At 36.9% G+C, this 14,262-nt stretch overlaps 1 protein-coding gene across 1 annotated transcript in view; it reads right to left on the bottom strand.

Annotated features, from left to right (window-relative positions):
* The window catches only part of MIPOL1 (mirror-image polydactyly 1), a 189,190-nt gene that overhangs the window by 10,536 nt on the left and 164,392 nt on the right, over positions 1-14,262 (bottom strand). The window contains exon 12 of the mRNA XM_013185703.3: positions 13,353-13,583. Coding sequence (XP_013041157.2) covers positions 13,353-13,583 — 231 coding nt within the window. The remainder of the gene's footprint in view (positions 1-13,352; positions 13,584-14,262) is intronic.

The raw sequence follows: 14,262 nt of genomic DNA, 5'->3' as shown, positions 1-14,262 counted from the left end.
TCAGTTTCAATTATTGAAGCTGCTCTGATTAAATAAGATGCTTAAACATTCACTGGATCAAAGCCTGGAACGTAAGGGTATGGCCTTGCAGTAAGTGGCCTGTGTGCTACAGAGGCATCTCCTTCTTGCCCTCTGGGTGGTTCAGTGAAACTTTAATTATTCTTATTCCTAAATTTAGGTATTATTTTTGCCACCTCAAAACCCTGACTTTTCAACAATAATAATTTCTGATTGACTCACTGAAATACATCACCTGGGTGTATGTAATGGGTCATCTACCAGTCTGTAACAGGAATCTTCATAAATCAACATTTTGCTAAAGACTACGTGAGCTTATATGGACCTGGCTGCCTCTACCTAGCAAAGTTTCCTCTGCATCTTTTGCACTGGAGACTGTGTGTCTTCTAAATGACACACAGCAGTTCAGCAGCGTTTCTGAACCTGATGCAGGAATTGCTGGGTGAAATTCTGTGCCCTGTGTTAGACAGGTGGCTGGACTGACCGGTATTAACAGCCCTTTCTGGTCTTAAAATCGAATATTAGAGACTGATTTAGCAGCATCAGTGAGCTCTAAACTGTGGTACACCACAGTGTTGAATCTAATTACTCCAGGCACTGCCGCCAATTCCTGCTTGCCCAACACTGTTTGTAATGTCACTCCAAAAAGTATGTTCCATTAAACTTACAGACCTTAAATTTGGCAGGGCAAGCCATTCTGTCTCTGAAAAGCCCTGTCACAAAACAAGCATTCCTATTAAATCCCTTTCAGCGTCTTCTCAACCCAAAAGAGTAATTCTGTATATGATTAAACTTAGAAGTAAATACAGCCAGTTGGGCTCCTGACAGCAGACATATTTCAAAATAAACCTGGCTTACACAGGCCTTGGCTAAAATATTAAGCCTTTATCTGTGGTTCACAATAACTAATCTTGTCAAATTGTTTGCTTTCTACCTTCTGTTTGGAAGATTATGAGCTAGCTCACCATTACTATTCACCTTGTGCCATCACTAGCAGGAGGAAAAGTGAGTGATAAACACAGTTGATCTATTTTGACAGCATTTCACTCTACTTTGCATTCATGTAGATTGGTACACAGTACAGAATAATACAGAATCAGGACTTCTGCCTCTGTGCTGGATTTAATGCCACCTTGTGAAAGGTATTGATCAGAGAACTTCACCTAATTACTCCAGCCTCAGTCCCACAGTTTATATACTGGTTTTATGCAAAGTTCACGACACCTACTTGTGCAAGAAAACCCTTTTCTATGCCTCCTTCCATAAGCTTGAAATACTTTTAGCACTGACAGTTATTGTTTCCACTCACTTGGTATTACAGCTAGTCCCTTTTCTAGGAGAAATCTTGCCACCTAAGCCTACTACTTACTGTGACAGAATTTCCACAAAGTTTGTGCTGATATGAATAGGCGAGTGTCTCTTGGATTTTCTTGATGAATACTTCCTGGAACTCTCTGTCATCTGCTTAAGAAAAGCTAGCAGATTTACTTTATTGCTAATATATCTTCCCTGTAGAAAGTATTCCATCACAGTATTTATTCTTTTGAAAAGGGAAAAATATTGCTTCCTATCAGCTTCTAATGAACACTAGTCTGACCCTTTGGTACGACGTCTGGTATCATTATAGAGCCATGATTTACAGGCAGGCTTATTCTGTCTCTGAACAGTTCCCCACCTTTTTTTTGGTGAGCAATACAATCTCAGAAAGCAAATATTCTTTCCTTTGAACACTCACAATATGAAGGGAAGGTCAGAACTTTTGTGTAAAGTGCTTAAAAGGCAGACATCAGGTGTATTTTGCATTATGTGTACTTTGCATGGGGCAAAACAGCATGCAGAGAAGGGAAATGACTTGTTGAAGCTCAACCAACCAAGAAGACCAAAAGGACCCACAAATTTTTTTCATGTTTAACTCCATATATAAGTAGTCTTGAACTGAACTGGGTTCCTCATGTACATGCACACACACACAAGTATAGGCATAAATGCCTGCAAAGTTAGCATCCAAAATTGTTGGATACAGAACCCACTCCTCTTGGTTTCTTAATCCATGCTCTGGACCATGTCAACTGGTAACAACCAGCCAGTTCTCTTATTCTACATCTAGCTGAGATGTACTTCAGGAAATGCAAAAAAGACCTACTTAGAAGATTTTGTTGTTCTACATCCTTCTTCAGGAACATTAAAAAAAAAAAGGTCAAAAATCTGTTGTCAAAAATAACTACTATTTAAAACCTGCTCAAAACCACAGACAGGATTTCTGATGAAATGTAGGACCAACAGTTTGATAATACATTTAAGGATCTGTGGGGAATGGGGTTACTAAAAGACTCTAAACTTTAAAAGTGTCAGTCTGAAATCACCACATTATACCTTTCTGTGTATTTCAAACAACCCTTCTTTACAAGGCCAGGTCTGAACTTCTCAGCTGCCTGTTCTGAGGAAGTCCCTCCCCTTTTGGGCATGTTCTAGTCAAGCCTTGTATACAACGAGTTCGTAAAATCTCAAATACTGCTGTACTGCTCAGGCTGCTTCCTAAGTCCACCCCATCAAAGCACAACTTTGGCAGACTTCTCTTGATATCATAAACAATGAAGACAACATTAGCTTTTTTCTTGATTCCACAAATATTTTACAAAACCTGATGCAGACTTGCTGGCTCTAGACAGCTCTCAGCTATGTTCTGTCTCCCTGAGGTGGTCCCACCCTCGTGACCATGAGTAATCTGGAGCTTGTGGAGAGAAAATTCCTTCCGATAAACCATCATCCAATCTGTCCACTATACATTCAAAATAGTCACTTTTACATGGGTTTGATGTATTTCAATAAACATTCCTTCCTTGTGTGACTCATGTGATGTTGCCCACACTGGAATGATTTCTATGGTATCATTGAGAGATCAAGTAACAATGGAAAAGGGTTTGGATGCAAGAAGAAAGGATTTAGTTGAGCTCCCAGTTGTGATAAGCCATTCACAACGGGCTCAGACTGGTAGCTGAACTCCCCACCCTTCTGGTGTAATTCAGTGGTGCCCATAGACTTCTCCTGGATTCAGGGCGACTCACACTTAGTCATCCTCCTAAAAAGTATTTATAGAAAAAAAAAAAAAAAGAGCAGTCTTTTGGCAGTAGCGGACCAACAAAAAATCCATGGATGAAACATCCTCTCCTCTTAATGTTTGCAATGTATTACAGATAGAAGTTATCAACGTGAAGCTTGTCTATTTTGATGATGTTGCAATGTGGTCCCACATGCAGGGACAAAAACAGAAAAGGTGTCTCACTGCTCATTTGCACATAAAAAATGAGCTTTAAATTACCAGTTGAGACTCAGCATCACAGACCAAAGTGTCTTCTACACGCGTGTAATGTTCTTTAAAACACATCAAAGACCTTTTACCAAGTTATCATCCATTTAAGGCCATTAAAGTAAAAACAAGCTTCAGTAGCCTCTCTTCAGAAGCAGGCACCAGTCTCCGACTGTCTTTTGCACCATTCCATCATGACAATTCACATGAAATTTTTTTGAACCCTCAAAAAAGGGCCTTTTAGGCCCTTTTTGCTACATGTTCCTTCCATGTGACTGGAAATGAGCTTTAGTGTCACATTTTGTTCTACTCCTGGGAGATCAGAGAATTCTTGAGTGAGAGGCTGAATGAGGAGAGAAGCAGTGCACCTTCAGCTAATTTCGAGGACAGCTTTAATTTTTCTCAACTGGTGAGCTTACTGACTCAAGCCTTGGTGGCAATTCTGCCTGGTGGTGATGTGAATGAGATTGATTGTAGGAAAAAAGGCTTTTAATTTCTCCTGATACGAGCATAAAAATCTGGCTTTTCATCAAGACTCCTGAAATTCTTCAAAAGCAGAGTAAAATATTTTCCTAGTGTTTAAAATCAGAGACCTATGAAATAACTTTTTGCTGAGTTTTCCAATTAGGATATCCCTTTTATCATATGTAGATGTGCACTTATTATACCCTTCTTTTATATATATATATATATATATTTTAATATATAATCATTTAGTTATATAATCATATGCGGTGACAGAAATTGATGTATTATGAGGCCCAGAGTAAAATGTTAAATATGGCAATTTTGTTATACATATCCCAATATCTGCAGTGTCTTCCATTCAAAAGATGAATTCTGATACTTTCTATGGACAAAAATTCCATAATCTGAAACAGAAATGCTAAATTTTGGTCCTAAAGATTTACGACTTACAACAAGTCAGTGTTTAGATTTGTATTCTTATACCCACCTCACATATAGCAAAAACCTAGAAAAGGGAAACTGAGAAACTTACCAGTAAAGCAGGGGCAATTATAGGGTTGAAGTTTTTGTTAGCTCTCATACCTACAAACACAATTAATGCTGCCTTTCCAAAAAACCTTGTTCAAAAAAATTAAAATCTTTGAAAACATCTGGCTATTACTTCCATGACTCAGCATTAGATTATAAACATGAACTGCAATTTTTTATTGTTGTTGTTGTTGTTGTTGTAGTTCCTTCTTCAGTAAAGGTACACTTTAAGTAGTGGAAAAATGATTTCAAGTTTGCTTAAAATTAAATATTTTGCTGGATTGGGCCTAGTCTGTTATTCCTATTTGATGCTGTAAAGAACCATTCCAGCAATTCTCCAAAAGTTTATACGTAATTCAGAAGCTTCAGTAAGTCTGGGATTTCTTGTTGAGCTTCTGCACATACATTTACAGTATTCAATCTTTTGCATATGTTAAGAAACAGTATGAGTATTAACAGAAAGAACCGCAAATTTATTTTTATTCCTTCAGCCAAGCCACAAATAAATGACTCTTGCAAACAAACCAAATACTATTTAGTAACGGCAATGTAAATGCCATGGATTTATTTTATTTGGATATAAAATATTAAAGTAAATGATTATTTGCTGTGACACTCATTTTATCATCTTGGAAAAAAAGCAAGTCTTAGAAAAAGTTCTCTTGCCTTTCTTCAGGAAGCACTCAATCTGCTTTTCAAAGTTATTTAATATTTTTCCAGAGAATAGTTAACTCTAAGCTTACAAATACTGTGTCAGCATGCTTCCTCCTATTGGGCAAACAACTTCAAAATCTAATTTGTTTGTGTTATTGGCCTTACTAAATATTGGTCTTTGCAAGTCTGGTTTACACCATTTATATTAACTATGCCAACATTCTGATTTTGTTCTGAAGTATTCCACAACAAGCTGATATTATACAATACAAGCCCAAGAGCTAGCCGATCCAGTTTACTGAGTATACTTAGTGTATTTTGCTACTGATAAATCAATAAAACCATGTTGTAATCTACAAACTTCCATCTCTGTGAAGCAGCTATAAGCAAACTGTAAATGAACACACAGGTCAAAAACTGGGATGCCGTGATTATGTTGACTGTGAAAACATTTGACTTTCATAGAATACATTTTAGTGTTTGAGAGAACGAAGTTTCAGCTCTGCTTATATTTTCCTGAAAGACTGAGATGATAAATATTCAAATGATGATAAATATTTGTGTTTATATTGTAACTACGCATACTTTAAGAAAACAATATCTGCACTGCAATCCATGATTTACAGAGGTTAAGTAAATGTAAATCATAGCTACACAAAGAAAATAAACACTTGACTTAGATTGTATACTCAGTTTTGTGTTCTTCATCCATGTGAAACTTCCTGTAGTCAATGGATGGCTTGGGTGTGCAAGGGATGCATTAAAGTTTTATCTGTAATTCCCTTTTGTTTGGGATTATTATTATTATTATTATTTTGACTTCGTTCTGTTAAGTACCCCACTGAACATAATTCTGACATTGACCATAAACAATCAGATGCTAAAGGCCTCACTATAATTTATGACACCCAAAATATGCATGAAATTGGTATTCCACAATCTGCTCTGGCACTATCACAGATTATAACTGTAAGAGACTTTTGGTACTGATACAACAAAATGATCTACTAAGGGCCATCCTCAAAAGACAAGGAAATACCAAAAGAAATTACGAATCATTAGTACTAGCAAGGGTCTTAGCTGTGGCTCACATCACCAGATCTGTCTTTCAGGGCTCCAGTATTCAGAACAGGACCTGCACAGGCACATTCCTCCTCCAGACTGCACAGAGTGCAAGACAGCACCTTGGGATGGGATTTGTAACAATGGCTATAAGAGAAGAGTGCTCCTAAAGTAGCCAGATAGTTTTTGTGTTATTCAGTCAGAAGTTTCTATTTATGCTAACCCAAGTCCTCTCTTCTCTGGGTCAGGAAGTTATCACTGCAAGTGGTAGGTAGCACCAGCCACTCCCTCCACAGCCTGCAAATCCTAACTGGACTGTAACATGGAGCATGCAATTCAAAAACTGGCAAGCAATGCGTCATCCAGTGAAGCGATATGATTCAGTGTGGAAAACACATTTCATTACAGATTTGCAAAAGTAATATATTTCCTTTTGTGCAGAATGAATGGTACTTTAGACATACCAAGAGAAACAAGATCTGCTGAGTGATACCAAAACACAGCATATCTAGAAAGGTCCAGAGAATATGCCCCGAGTGGCTGAATTTGTTCAGCTCACCTTAGATTTGAATGTTAGTTCAATATTTTATTTCCTCACAACCCAGGAAACTGATTTCACTCAGTATGTTAAATTTATCTGAAGTTGAACACAACTTTATTGGCTTACTAAATTCTTTTATTACAACAAATATGTATCTCTACAAGACTTTTAAATTCGTCATTTCACTAGGCATATTAGTGCAGTCTGAGGGGAGTTATTCTGAGAGAAGTCAATGGTGTTAGTGCAGAATTCCAAGTATTTAAATAAATTCTGTCCCTACTATGTACTGCTTTGTGTTAGATCAGACATGACTTTCTTCACACATTTCAATTAGTCTTAATTCCTCACTAAACCTAATTCCTAAAGCAGACTACTTGCAAGCCCATTGCCCCTAAACCTAATAATTTCACATTGCCTGTTTTTGCTACTCTAGTTAATGGTAATATTTTATGTAAGATATGATATACTTGGTACTAGATTTTGTGTTTCAGATTCTCCAATGTTCTTCTTCATGCCTTGCATGCCAAAGAAACTTTACATCAGCTCTGCTGCACAGCAGAATTCTTTGGGGTATGTGGTAGTTTTGCGTGTCTGGGAGTCTTCCATCTGGCTAGTGTGGGTTTCCTAAACACTATAAAACCCCGCCTGTGGAGATTGTATATCTCTTATGGGCCCCATGGAGTTTATAATCTGCTTTTAATCATCGCACGAGGCAGCCAACACATCAGTCCTCATCAAGCAGCTTTTTCCACATTGAATATCCTTTAATAACTTTTGATCCAGTTCTGAAAGTTCAGAGTTATTGCTGATTTTCATTGCTATCTTAGACTGCTACAAGAGTTTCTCCTCCCTCATCTCCTTCCTTTTGAACTCTCATAGCCATTGACTTCAATCATTTATTACAGTAAGTAAAAAATTCTTAGCACTGTGCCCTCACTTGCTTGTCTTTTGAATGTAGCCACCAGCATCTGTTTCACAGTAAAGTACAGGTCAGATCCTTAGCTGGGACAAATTAATGCAACTCAGTGCAACAGAGCTAAGCCAATTTACTGTAACTAAGAAACTAGCTCTACATTTAGTAGAAATGTCTAGTGTCTTGTCTTTGACAAGTCATCAGAACTTACATCTCAAAATGCAAGCACCAGTTACATTATTCCCTATATGGTATTAAAAGATTACCAACTATTCAATCCCAGCAGAAATTCACAGCAGCAGACAACATGGTGGTTTTCATTAAAAGCAAAATCACTTTTGACATCTGCTAAATTATTTACTGACACAAATCAGTGAAACTATTAATATCTATGAAACTGTACTACTCATCTCCAGTAGCTAACATGATCTCACATTCAGGCTACAGTTTTGTAAAAAAAGAAAAAAAAAAGGAAAAAAAAAAAAAAAAAAAAGCAGCCTAGTTTTAATAGGGGAGTCTGAACATCTAAATGTGTCATCCTAATAAAATAAGAAATCAAATTATTTTAATTGTTTTGAAAGGTGAAAATAAAAGACATGCATTTTCAAAATTTAAAATAAAACCAACTGAGTTCTCTAACATTTGGTGGTTCCTCCAAAACAAATAGCTCTAAGTCCCAGTGAATGTACAACTTGTTTCTTTTGTGTCGTGCTTCTGCCTGCAATTTCTAATTAACTAGCTCCATTCTTATCTACAACAAGTGACTGAAAGCATACAAGCTACAATATATACTTCAACTAAATATATGTAGGTATGATTTTAAAAGGGAGATAACTAGTTAACAACATTTGCATGAGGCAAAGAGGCTCAATCGGTATAATAAATCAGAAATGCTTGCTTTTAGCTTGTTCCCTGCATAGCTGTGCTGTACTGAATACAATCTGTACATTAAAGATACCATGTTTGCAGTTAAAAATCTCATGAGACTTTAGACCTATACATAAAGATACTTATTTTACTCTTTTCTGAGACACTGACCTGTATCCTCATTTAAAAATGAACACCACATCTTTATGTTATTAAATCTTTGTTTTGATCTATTAGTATTCACCAACGTGCCATTTTATACAACCCCGCACTGAATAGGCAAGGCTGGAGGTAACCATCTGCAGCTTTAAAGTCTGCGTTTGAATTGATGAAAAGAGCTTTGTGTGTTCATTGCCAAGTTTGATTCTTCCAGTCATTAGACATTCCCCTCAGATCGCATCAATGAAGCGGACTCTCTTACACCCATGTGTTAAATTCTCTTCTCCTCATGGTTTCCTTTGCCAGCTATACTCCAGAAAGACTACCGGGTCTTAGCCACATTCTTCTCACAGCTGTGTTAAAAAAGAGCATCAGAGCGTCTTCCCAAAATCCATATGTGTATCTGGTCAGTCCCCTGTCGGAGGGTCACCTCACATTGTGGTGTGATTATTCAAATATTCATTCTTGTTCTTGAACTGCACTGCTCTGACCACTCTGGGAAAGATTAGACCCTCCAGCAAGCACCGGAGAACGTCTTGGACGTCAATGTGAAATGCACACAACTCCTGTACTAGCAAGGCAGATTAGTTTTACTTGCAGAGGAAGGGGACTCTAGCCACTTAGTTAATATGCAGCCCTTATTTCTTTTATTTTTTTTACTCTTTTTAATGTGTCAGATGCTGGTAAGAAATGTTTGTTTTTGTTGTCTCATTGATGGACTTATTTATCAGCATAAGCTAAGAAGCAAAACTAAGTGAACAACTCTGAAAACAGAAATGATGTTCAGAAACGCTGGAGGGAAATCCAGAAGCACTCAGAATGGGTGCATTCCAATAACAGTGAAAATTAGGTGGCCAGAAAACCCACACCTTAGGAAGTAAAGCAAAGATAGTATTTCTTTTATGAGAGACAGTAATTTAATTTGATAAAACTACCTGCTTATTCAGAAGATAGCTTATTTTTTTCTTGTACTCAATAAACTGAAATATTTTATCCAAATTTGTAACTCTCCTGCCTTCCACCTTAAAAGCAAAAAAGAAAAGGAAAAAACAAAACAAAACAAAACAACAACACCAAAAAAAAAAAAGGAAAAGGTTTCTTTAATAGTTAAGAACAAAACAAGTAAGAATTTCTGGCTCACATCACTTTTATAACTGCTTTGTTCATAGTAAGAACTACTTTGACAAAGTGTGCTGAGTATATCTATCATGATTTATGCTGATTTTCATACCTGTATATTTTAGCATTGCACCATCACTTCATGGATTTGAGTTTGCTTTTAGAAGCAGAAAGGCTACATAGAAATTCTACATGCATACCTTCCGCTACAAACTTAGACATGCAGGTCTGTGAGTATGCGAGTATGACTGCTCACATATGCAGAGCTACACTTTACTGAGATGGAATCATTAAATTGTGAGAAAAAAAAAATAAAGCCCTCAAAGACAAATTGCATTAGAATTCCCCCCAGCTGCAAAGCTGTTGCAGAAAAATAGAACATTTCCTGAAAAAAAAATACATCAAAAGTGGCCTCAACCTTTACTGATAATTGGCTAATATTGATTTGGTATTACATTATAACCTCCTCTGATCTCACTGTCACCAGTAGCCACTCCTCGATCCCAGAGGCTCCAGCAGGAAGGACAGTTTTAAAATATCTTGCTTCCTCTGCTGGCAGAGGCCTTAATTAATTCACAGGCTTTCCCAGCCACCTTCTCCAGGTCAGCCCCATTTCCCTTCTGGGGCTGCACCAGCTGGCTCCCGGCTTCTCCAGCAGGACAAACTTGCGGGGGGCCTGTGGCGCCACGCCAGAGCTCCTGGGGAGTCTGTGCCACTGTCCGTGTTCTTTGTTAATGTTAATGACATATCAAAAACTATATGCTCTACAGAACATAAGTTAAAAATCTTAAGTACCCCACAAATTGTCATAATTTCCTACTGAATAAGTATATGAATAAATATGCACTGTGTTATGTGTACATATACACATTTATTTACACACTTCACACAGTTAAAATGTGTATTTGTTTTATAAACTAGAATAGTGCTCTATTCAAAGTCTAATATATACCTTGTTAGTATTTCAAAATCAAAATAGATTCAAACAAATGCTGCTAGATCTGGCTACTCTCTCTCTGGCTAGATCAGGGCTACTCTCCAACCATCACTATTTTCTGTTTCGCACCACCACCCCTGCTAGGACTGCAAATCGTCTTTACAAGCAAGAGTACACAGTTGCAATTCATATATCACACTGCAGTGAGCTGATGCGAGGTGTTCACACCACTTCAGTATCAACAGAATTTGACTATACCTAAGTTCACTACTAAGAGATTCCAATATATCCCCCTTCTGGTTCCCAGCTGCTGTTTCATACAGGATAGGATCCAGAAATTTTTTAGATGCTTTGTGTCCTGATGACTGAAAGCCCAGGACCACTGTTCTGACTTCAGTCTTGCACTTAGCAACAATTGCAGGTAGGTACACAAATTAAAGAAATTATGGCAACACCGTGCAGAAATTCCATCCCCATTGAAAGCTCTGCATGTGATGCTGTCTGCAAACACTCAAGTTTTTAGGAATATTAAAAAATTCTTTAATGCTGCCAGATAACAGATTAGCAAAGGCACAGTGAACACTATGAAATTACATGATAGGAAGATACAAAGTACATCTTTTTCAACTTTATTTTAATTATTCTAATTATATTCTTTCTTAGTGAAGCTAATAATTATTCTCCTCTTCAGAGTTTTAACTGTTGCTTATGTTATTCAGATATTTTACTGATTAATATTGGGAAACTACTTCATATAGCTGCTAAATATCTCTCTCACCAGAATTAAATGTTACTTGGGCATTTAGAAGAATGGCAAATCAGGTAAACAGACATTTAAAATCCTATTTGGGCTATGAAATGTAGCATCACATTTCAAATTACAAGCAGCTTGCTCTTAAGACAGTACTAATAATTAATACTACTGTAATTAATACCAAGAAGTCTTTCAGTTGACAGGTTTATAAATTGCCAGTTCCTTTCTGAAATGTAGAGCATCCTACATCTTGGAAATAAAAAGCAAAGCTAACAAATGAGTTCCTGCCTAATTGCCAAACACTGATTTGTATGAAGCAGTTGAATCTACAAAGGAATTGGGAATTCTCAGCCTGGTTTCCCTGCTGATGAGTAAGAACTGTCTGTGTAGTTCTCCCAGAGGTGTCAGAGGAATCTCTATAGTGTCACACAAGGGTTCTTAGCTCAAAGTAAACACACTTTCCACAAACTCAGCTGCTTAATCTGTTTGCAGGTTGAATTATAAGATGGGGGTGGATGACTCTGGGTGCTGGGAAGACGCACAGAGCATTTCCACAGTTTCTTGGTAAAAAAGGCATGCTATTGTCATCAAAAGGCTTCAACCAATTGTTTGATTTTGCTATAGGCTCAGTGGTGTGATCTTAGCAATAATGAAAACTAACCTCACCAAAATTTTCCCAAGTATTTGAGCATGTTAAATTGCATACGTATTTTTTACTATAGCAGTGCATCACCACTACTTTAATTCAGGTTGTGCTTGCACTTCTACTCTAGGCACTGTGGTTACATCGGATTAAACAAGAATTCTCTAAAACAAGAACAAAACAAAAACATTCTTCACTTAAATATAGGTTGTCAGTAAGCGTTTATAAATAAAACAAAACACAACAACTTTAAAATCAAGCAGTGTACAGAAAGGTTTAGCCAACATTCACTTTTAGGTGCTGCAATTATTTTTCATAGTTTTATTTTTATCAAGCATGTTTAATGCACCTGCTGAAGTTTCAAAAACATCTAAATGTTCAGAATAAAGATCTGAATGATTCTCAGCCACTGGAGGTTTTAAAGAGATGACTGATGTATTTTCATATACATATATTAATTATATTTTAGGTAGTTAAAAATAATTCTTAATAATATAAAAATGTAATTTGCATATTTTGTAATAGGAAACATCAGCATGATTTCCTTTTTAAACAGGAAGAACTCTTATTAGGTCCTTGCAATATATTATAAGCCAACTCCTAGCTACTCTCGAAATATGTTACAGACATTAAAGTTGAAGAAAAATATGGACTGATGGGAAAATCTGCAACTCAGCCTTGACAGCCTTGGAAGGGTGTGAGAAGGGTATTTTGCAGCTGATAAATGCAATGCAGCAATGAGAAACACCAGACTATGAAGAGGCAAAGCCTATACATTTGCCTATATCCCAGCAATCAGACCTTCAGAAGCTTCTGTGCTAGTAATAACTTGTCACAATAAGGACTTCAACAGAGATGAACTTCAGGTTTTGAAGTTCAGTAACCTTTCAACAGGGAATTGTACGGTGGGAAGGAGAATGCAATCCCTGCACATCCATTCAGAGACTTCCTGCCGATTTCAGTGACATTTTGAAGCCATCCCCTAAACAACCTCATCTGCATTTCCTGTATGAATCATGCCAGACAAGAAATCATGAGAACCTGAAGGTTCTACCATGCAATTATAAAGGCAAATACTCTGTTGCTATAGAATTGCCATGGGTGTAAATGATTCATCAGAAATGGAAACACTTTCCTTGTGCCTTGCACATGCAGTTTCCATAACAGTACTGACAGGCACACTCTCTTCCATAGCGATATATAACTGTTAAAATAATTGGCTTCATAACTAAGTAAGTAATGAGCTGAACAGTCAACAAAAAAGGAATCATTTTAAAGGAACTTAGTTCTGAGTACAACAGCATTTTCAGTCACAGGTAAAAGAACAATGTTTCATTTGTTTTCCCACTACAAGTTTTCCTGAAAGAAGGCAAATGACTTACTTCTGAACTTTTTCGTTGGCCTCCTTTGAAACCTCCAAGGCCTTTTGGAGCTTCATCTCAGTGTTCTTCTGCTCTGACTGAGCTTGCTGCAGCTGAGCTGCCAGTTCTTCAATCTGGCCATAGGTAAGGGTCACAACATCCTCCCTGTCTTTCAGTCTACCTTCAGAAGTACTGAAAGCATGGTTAAGCCAGTCCTTCGGGCTCATCCCTTGAGACAAAGGTTTGTGTGAACTGGGGGAAAAAAAACCATACAGTTCATTAAGGTGCAGCCTAAGGCTGAACTGCAAGAATACTACACTCGGTTTAATTAATATTTTTAATATTATCATATACGGATCTATATGCATTAATACCAATATTATTTCAAAGGTGATGTGAAACAAGAGAATACCTCATTTCCACATGGGTCTTCTACAAGTATGTAACAACTAGCAGAATTTTAAAAAGTCAAAAACCTGTTAAACAAACTTACAAAGTAGTAGTATTTTTCAACTGCATTATTCTCCCAATCACTTTATGACCTGCAGGAAAAAGCTGTTATTGTGATTTACATGAAGTTGAATTAATCAGTGTAAGTTACTGATATGTTATTATCTCATGATACAGAGGCCTCTCTTTTAGCAAGCAGACTCATCAACTGAAGGGAGTTTATTTGCAAAATTGAAGATTTTTCAATACAATGAAAGGAATAAAAGTGTTACAATGTACAAACATAATTAAGATATCAGGATTTATTAGAAATATGATTTGTGCATGCTAATCAATTCTAAAGGCCCTCAGTCGATATTTTTGTGAGATGGAACTTAAATGTTTCTTGATGCTGGTTTAAATAAGCTAGTAACACATATACTGTGATACACTATGTCTTAAATAGCTTCTTTGTGATAGACAGAGATAGGTTACTTGCCAG

This window comes from Anser cygnoides, chromosome 5, assembly GCF_040182565.1.
Source record: "Anser cygnoides isolate HZ-2024a breed goose chromosome 5, Taihu_goose_T2T_genome, whole genome shotgun sequence".
Lineage (NCBI taxonomy): Eukaryota > Metazoa > Chordata > Aves > Anseriformes > Anatidae > Anser > Anser cygnoides.
The sequence above is the reverse complement of the archived record's forward strand: the minus strand, read 5'-3'. Positions and strand labels throughout refer to the sequence as shown.